This window comes from Egretta garzetta, unplaced genomic scaffold, assembly GCF_000687185.1.
Source record: "Egretta garzetta isolate BGI_Z169 unplaced genomic scaffold, ASM68718v1 scaffold27, whole genome shotgun sequence".
NCBI classification, from domain to species: Eukaryota; Metazoa; Chordata; class Aves; order Pelecaniformes; family Ardeidae; genus Egretta; species Egretta garzetta.
Genome location: NW_009260400.1, coordinates 2976057 through 2983834, shown reverse-complemented (window position 1 = coordinate 2983834; position 7778 = coordinate 2976057). Strand labels below are relative to the sequence as shown.

At 49.9% G+C, this 7778-nt stretch overlaps 1 protein-coding gene across 4 annotated transcripts in view; it reads left to right on the top strand.

Annotated features, from left to right (window-relative positions):
* The window catches only part of LOC104130254 (ADP ribosylation factor like GTPase 2 binding protein), an 8151-nt gene extending 3183 nt beyond the window's left edge, over positions 1-4968 (top strand). For all 4 annotated transcript variants that reach the window (XM_009643280.2, XM_035898827.1, XM_035898829.1 and 1 more), the window contains 4 exons: positions 1080-1186; positions 1654-1739; positions 3362-3458; positions 4582-4968. In XM_009643280.2, coding sequence (XP_009641575.1) covers positions 1080-1186; positions 1654-1739; positions 3362-3458; positions 4582-4662 — 371 coding nt within the window. In that variant the 3' untranslated portion in view covers positions 4663-4968. The remainder of the gene's footprint in view (positions 1-1079; positions 1187-1653; positions 1740-3361; positions 3459-4581) is intronic.
* Positions 4969-7778: the final 2810 nt, after the last annotated feature.

Here is a 7778-nt window from a genome sequence, read left to right as displayed (position 1 = left end):
CAGTTTATTCCCTCTGTCTGCGGCAGCAGTGTGCGAGGCAGGGGTCATCATGTCTTGCCGCTTTCCCCTTTTTGAGACTGTCCTTCCGAGCTGATTGTGTCACAGGTAACATGCTCGTGTGTGTACCGTTGTGACTTGGCAGGGTGGCACCAGGCTCATCGTGTGAGCTTGGGCAATAAAAAGTACTAAATTCTCAGTAATTTTAACTGAGGAGTCAGGGCATGCCAGGGAGGAGTTTACAAGATGCCGAGACAGAATTCATGCTGATCAGCCACCAGCTGCTTCCCAAGAGCAGCACATAATCCTTCTGACCACATCCTTCCTGGGGAGAGGTAGACTCCGCAGCTGCAGGTTGCCTGGTGGTGTAGTTGCACCTGGAGAAATGCTAGCTAAGCTCGCTCTGAATGTGCTTGGGCTTAGAAAGCAGAGACTGGTGAATTTTATCTCTGTGTATGAGTAAACTGAGTAAACTTTGTATTTATACCTGTTCTGTTGAACTCTGTGCTGACCTACTGTGTTTGTTTTTATTTTTGTTTTCTTCCACAACTGGGAAAAAAAACCCCAAAACCTCAGCATTTGAAAACAAACTTGGGAGTTTCAGTAATACTTTTGAATTCACAGGGGGAAAAAAAAATTATTTTGAATTCTTGTAGTGAAGAGGTAACCACTTTTGCTGACTTAAGAGCCTGAACAAAAAGGCATTCAGGATAAATAACCTCACCGATGAAGCGTTGAAGTGTCAGGCAGGAGGACTTCTTTGCTGCTACTAAGTGCAAATGACACTTCTAAGAAGTAATCGTAGATGTGGTTGGATGTGTTCATGCCATTGCACTCCGTGCACATGGCTGCTGTCGAAGCGCAGGCCGACGTGCTGCTGCTCCATCGATTCAGCTCCCTCTGCCCCCAGTCTCTGTCTTCTTACTGACGGGTCGGCAGCGCTGGCTCAGCAGCAGCCCCGCATGTGTGGGGGGGCTGCGGGGTCACAACGGGCAAGCAGAGGGCTGGTGAATGTGGGGCTTTGTCTTATGAAAAGAATGGCTGTGCTCGTAACGGTGTGATGCGTTTTTGTTGTGGCCCAGATGACAGTTTCCAGTTCATACAGAGGACTTTTATGGAGAAGCACTACCGGGAGTTTGATGACTCAGAAGAAAACAAGCTCATCTATACTTCTATTTTTAATGAATATGTAAGATACTTTCTCCTATCTTTTGCATGTGTTGCTTTGGGGGGGGTTTAAGCCCAATATCAGGTCCTGCATTCCCCCCTTTATAAAATACCGGGTCAGACGGAGCAGAGCTGACACAGCCTGCTCTGCTGCCTGCTGCCTCTTCCGTGACCTCTGAGCAAGGACGATGTTTCCTGGAGCTCTCAGGTTCCTTTCTCTTTGTTTCACCTGAAAACTCTACAGGTGCTTTGTTCTCAACAGTTTTCCCAGAAAAAATGTTCGGCTCAGGGCCTCAGCAGTGGTGCGGACAATTGAACTAGTGTCACCCAGCCAAGGAATCTGCTGTTGTTTGTCCAGGGAGGAAAATAGCGTCAATAAGGTGTGGGTGTAAGGGAGAGGAACTGTTTTGAAATCTGCTCCTGAAATTTGTTATGAATCTGTTGGGGTGGTTTGTTGGTTGGTTTGTTGGGGTTTTTTTTTTTTTCCAGATCTCTTTAGTAGAGAAATACATTGAAGAAAAATTGCTTGATCGGATTCCTGGGTTTAACATGGCTGCTTTCACAATGTCGCTGCAGTAAGTCTCTGCTCTGCTTTTGCTTGGGGGGCAGGTTACGTGCTTCTCCATTGACTCCTTATTCAGATTAAAACTGAGATTTGACAGTTGTCCCTTCAGAAAGAGGTTCCTCTGTAATTAAAAAAAATTCATGCGTGCGATGACTGACTGCTTCTCTTGCCTTCAGCATGTTGTGCTGCTCCACTTTCTGAACTGTTACACTGGAATATGTTGGGGCTTAAGGGGTAGGAAGAGAAATGGGAATGGGAACAGCGAAGGGTTTCCTCCATCCCTCTTACGTTGAAGCCAGACCCTTGAAAGGTTGGGTCTCGTCTCTCTCTCTCCGGCTCTGTGCCGGACGCATAAGTAGCATGGTTTTCAACAGGCGGGTGATGGAATATCTTTATTGTAGTTTTTGTAAAAGGCATTCAGAGAAAAGTTTCATTTGTTGTAAGCCTTTGCATTTGGCCCCTTCCGCTTAACCAGCGTTATGAAGAGGTTGCCTTTGAAAGGTCGCTGCTTTTCCCTGGGAATAAGAAACTCAAGTCTTGTTGGGAACTGACTATCTGACAATATTTGACTCTATTTAATTTTGTAAAGTAGAACATTGGGAAAGTTCTGTGAATACACACAGCATGCTTAAAGGATGGATTGTTTAAGAGACAGCTCCTTCTGATAAGCATTAAACAATTTAAACAAAAAAACAACCTGACCGGTAAGAAAGCCACATTGGACTGAGCTGCTGTGGGAGCACAGAGCCTTCATTCCTAAACGGTTCCATCTGAAGTCCCTTGCCATGTATCATCAGTACAGCCCTTCGTTCCTAAGGGATATGCCTGAGCATTCTGTGCCTCTCCCCAGCCTTTCCCACCTTCCAAGGGACTGGCTGGCTGGCTCAGTGTTCCAGGTAAATAGATCAGTGCTACCTGGGTGTTAACTCCTGTGGACTTACGAGTCAGGTTGTCTGTCTGGTTTTCAAGGCTGGATGTGATGCTCTTACATCTTGCATTTATGTGAACGTATGTCCAGAGGAGAGCAATGGAGCTGGGGAGGGGTCTGGAGCCCAAGGCTGATGGGGAGCGGCTGGGGGTGTTCAGCCAGGAGAAAAGGAGGCTGAACTCCCTACAACTGCCTGACAGGAGTGGGGAGCCAGGGGGAGTTGGTCTTTGCTCCCAGGGAACGGGCGATGGGATGAGGGGAAACAGCCTCAGGTTGTGCCAGGGCAGGTTTAGGTTGGACACTGGGAAAAATTCCTTCCCCACAAGGGCTGTCAAGCACTGGAAGGGGCTGCCCAGGGAAGGGGTCGAGTCCCCATCCCTGGGGATATTTAAAAGCCAGGCAGACGTGGTGCTTAGGGCCAGGGTTTGGTGGTGGGATGGCAGGGTTAGGGGAATGGTTGGGCTTGGGGATCTTAAAGGGCTTTTCCAACCTCTATGATTCTATGGTTCTATATTAATGTTCTTGCATTGGAAATACTACAAAGTGGTATTTGGCTAAAGATCTGCTTTACGGAAGACTGGTAACATTCTTGTTTCAATTTTGCTATTGTTCTACTTGCCTTGGTATCCTTTTGACTTCACACCACTTTGAAATAAGAGTTTGTTTCCGACACAGCTTTCTAATTCCCCAACTTCTCTCTGTAGGCAGCACAAAGATGAGATGGCGGGGGATATATTTGACATGCTTCTCACGTTTACTGACTTTCTAGCTTTCAAAGAAATGTTCTTGGATTACAGAGCTGTAAGTATGTCACGTCGTTTGTTTTCCCTGGCCTACTGGTTGTTTGGTTTGTGTAGCTCTGCCTGAGAGCACCATGAGTGGCGTTACTACAGCAGGTAGCAGCACTCATTCAAAGGCTGGACAGGGTCAAAGGGAAGATAACCTCACGGAGCAGCTGTTTAAACTCTAAATGCACATCTGATGATTTCTAGAAAACACGAGTGAAGCTGCTCTGTGCAGCAGTTCCTCGAAACAGTTTTCTGCATCTTTGTGCGTTGAGAACCAACTGAGCATAAGGGAATGGGTTTTTTTCACTGTGAGCGTACCCGGGCATGGGCGTAGGTTGCCCAGTGGGGCTACGGAGTCTCTATCCATGGAGGCATTCAGGAGTCACCTGGATGCGGTCCTGGGCAGGCAGCTCTGGGTGGCCCTGTTGGAGCAGGGGGTTGGGACCAGGCGACCCCCAGAGGTTCCTTTCCTTGGCCATTTGGTGACTCTGCAATGTTTTTCTTAATTTTTATTTCTTTCCCCAGCCAATCCCAAATTAGCTGTTTAAGCTCATTCTGTTTGTATTTATCCTCCTCTCTGCCCAGGCTCAAGAAACAGACAGACAGAAAGGTTAAGGCTTTGAAATGAGCTTTTTCCTAGGGAAACGAAATACATGTAAGCGCTCCCCAGTGCCTGTCCAGTCACGTCTGAGAAAGGAGCAAAGGAGCCAAAGCTGTTGTCCAAGTTATGTCCTCTGCCACCTCGCCCAACCCCTGAAGCTTTGTGCAGATGGGGGCGGGTTGAGGAGAAGGAGACGGTCCCTGCCTCAGCAGCAGGAGTAGTTTTGGTTGGGGGTTGTGCTTTTGGGGACACCTGGGGGGCAAACCGCAGAAGCTCAGTTTCCCTGGTTCCTTGAGCACGTACTGTGCTCTGCCCTGGGCGTACAGCCGGCAGCACCACAGCGACCTCACCTCAGGCGTTCCTGCACAATCTCTTCTTGGCGTTTGGGTTTGCATTCAATCGTAGGCACTTGGGTAACGCAGTTTTACATCAATTTGATGCAACAAGCAGAATACACATTGCCTGTTCCATTTCTTTAACTGCCTATTCCAAAACAGCATTGAGTCACGGATTTCCCTTTCTTCCATGTTTCTAGGAAAAAGAAGGTCGAAGCCTGGATTTAAGCAGCGGGTTAGTGGTGACTCCATTAAACAAATCATCGATATCTTCCTCCTAGGCCAGTTCACACAGTGTATCCCTTCTGCAGACGAGTGCTGCTGCTTTCATTTGGACGTTAAAACATGGTGTTTTCCCATGACGAAGACTCTCTCACCCTCCAGACGTTCCCTTCAGAGGCCCAACCTTAGAAACATCAGTTTGTGAGTTCACGTTGGTATTCGGCGGCCGCAGAAGACGACAGTGTCACCTCTGCCGCAGTAATTGTTTTTAATAAATCCATGGCATTTGCACCCCAGCCTAACCCTTGTGCTTGCTGAGAACCCTAAGGTGCTGAAGGGACGCAATGCATAGGCCTATGCGCACGTTGTTTGCGTCGGCGGCTTGACCATCTCCCTGAAACGTAGACCTTGTCGGAACTGAGGTGGCAGTGTAAGAGGAGCCGTGTTCTGCCTGCCCCTGGGGGTGAACACAGAATCTCTTGGCTCTTCCCCGTCAGTGTTTTGTTGTTTTGGGTTGGTTTTTTTTAAATACTTTCATATGATCTTAAGTGCTGCAGCTTTCCGATGTTTTAGTAGGCAGATGTTCCAGCGTAAGGCTGTCCCCTGGTGCTGACAGTCGATACCTCAGTGTGTCAGTCTGCTCTCTGGCTTTTCTCAGTCTTGCCCTTAACGTGCAGAGCTCTCCAATTTGCTTCTGTTCAGGCCCCAGCTACTCTACGTTGGGGAAAAACAACCAAAATCTGGCCCGCATACGCAATTCCTTCCTTCCTTGTCGGCAGAGGCGCAGCTGCATTAGTTCTAGCAATGGGAGCTTGTCAGTAGGTTGGGCACAGGCCTGTTTGCCACGGTGGCATTTACTGCTGCCTGCAAGTCGCGGGTTTGCCATTGAACTGCTTGCAGCATTGGTGCATCAACGCGTTTCCAGCAGCCCTCAAAACATGGGCAAGTGAGGAGGTGAAGGTGTTGACCGGTGGCTGTCACCTGATGAGAACCTGGCCTCGACAGAGCAAAACAACGGATGGGCCATTACAGGTTTTTGTTGGTGGACAGGACATGTCTTAGAAGAACAAAGGAGATGAAGTCCCCTTCCTGTTGGCATCTGACAGCCGTTCCAGCAGGACTAGGGTTTTGTTCTTCAGCTGAAATGGTGTTTGAACACAGGCCCAGCCTCCCAGCTGTGTGGGCAAAGCTCAGCCGCACTTGAACTACAAAACTTGGTAACATTGACCAGGTGGGGCCAGGCCACGATGGCTCTTTGGGGGCTGGCGAGCAAGGTGAAACACAGTGCCCCAGCCTCTCAGCTCCGCGCCCACCAAATCAATGGGTGCTGCAGTGATTCACCTTGGTAAGTCACTAGGACACAGTGCTCATGGCTCTGCCGGGTTTTGTCTGGGGTTACTCTGGTCTGCTGGAATCTTGTGCGCACCCAGGCATGCACAGTTCCTTGGAAAAATGTAACACCCCCCCCCGAAGAGCAGAGCACCGCCACATGTAAAGGCCCGTTCACTCTGGGCATACGGGCTGCGGTTCTTCACGTAACTTCTCACCTCTCTATGTAACATTGACTTCTTAATGTCAGGAACAGATTTTTAATCAAATTTCAAAAGCATCCTGTTGACATAATTGTTAATTGTGGAGCTGAGATAAATATTTATGGCTAAAACTAAAAATATCCCTGTCGGGGTTGGTTTTACCCAGAAAAGTTTTCATTCTTTTCCCATTGCAATTGTTTCAATTAATGGCTTAAACTAAGGGCAGTGCAAGTGAATACCTCGGGCAATTGTTTCAGAAGGAAGTCCCACTGTATTTTAAGCAAGGGCTCTTGGAGTATCAGAGGCTGCGAGGCAGGGCTGGGGGACAAATTCTTATTTTGGCAGGGAACTGTGCCTCAGAGCGCCCTGCAGTGCTTCCTGCACAGATGAGAATCCTCTGTGTAACAGGCTGGCCTCACCTTTTAAAAGTATAATAATTTGTGCTTTAGAGAGGTGAATTTTCTCACTGTTGCTGTTTTTATGATATATCTGAGGTTGTGGAAACTCGAGCCTTCCTTTAGCTCGCTGAAAACCAGACGAAGGCAGATCTGCTGGGGGCTGCTGCAGCTCGTCCCTTCCACCACCGCAGTTTAGTGTCCTCGTTAAAGCCTTCCGCCTGCAGAGCGTGCGGTGATGGGGCAGCGTAGCTCCCCGCACGCCCACTTTCCTCTGTACAAATGGCCAGGAAATGGATCGAACCCGTTTCACCTGGTTTTACAGGCTGGGACAAGGAGGGCGTGAAAGGAGCAGTCGTTGGGTTGGGCAGGGCCGGGCTCCTGGCTCTGGCAAGCACCAGCCCGCGGCCCGGGCAAACAAAAGTGCATTTGTGGGCCGGGGGAGAGCAGCTCGGTTCTGTGCTGCTGCCCCCGCTGCGCTCCCAGTGCCTTCCCAGACCTCGATTTTGCAGTCAAAGGCCACCTGTAGCCAAGGGGCACAGTGGGACTGGGGGGGGGCAGGGGGTGTCCCCGCTCGCTGCGGGTTGTGTGTATATGCAGGTATGTCTGTGCGTGTGCATGCACGCAGAGCCAAGCGAGGCGAAGGCTCTGGACCTGGTGCCTCCTCCCTTGGGGCCAGGCCCTCATGCCCCTATGGGCACAGTGCAGCCGCCTCTGCCAGCGCCGCCTCTGTGCCCCACTCTGCGCCATGCGTGCCTTCCCACAAGGCAAACTTCTGAGTTCACTGCTTGGCTTTAGGAAGATTTTTATTGAAAGCGTAAAATTTGGGCATCGCATTGTTAGAAATCAATACAAGAACAGTTTAGGCGACCATTCCCTTCGCTTGGCCTCCACCTTCCAGCTCTGCCATCCTTCATGCGTCCTGGGAATTGCGGTTATGCACACTGTGCTGTGAGTGACCTGGGCTTGGTTTAGTGAATTTTAGTATTGGAGTGTGCAGAATTGGCTGAGCCCCTGCAGCGGGGCCGCTCTGGTGAGGATCTGGGTGAACCCCAAGGATGAGCGGGAGCTTCAGGCTCCAGCGAGTCCATGATCCCCCATGAGGCTGTGGGTGATGGTGCTGGTGGGTTTGTGCTGCGGGCGCCTCAGCTGGAAGTGTCATCAGAGACCACAGAGCAGCATCCACACAACCCGGTGCCAACCGTCACAGTGCAGGCGGCTGGCCACGGAATTGGACGTGGGGGGGTC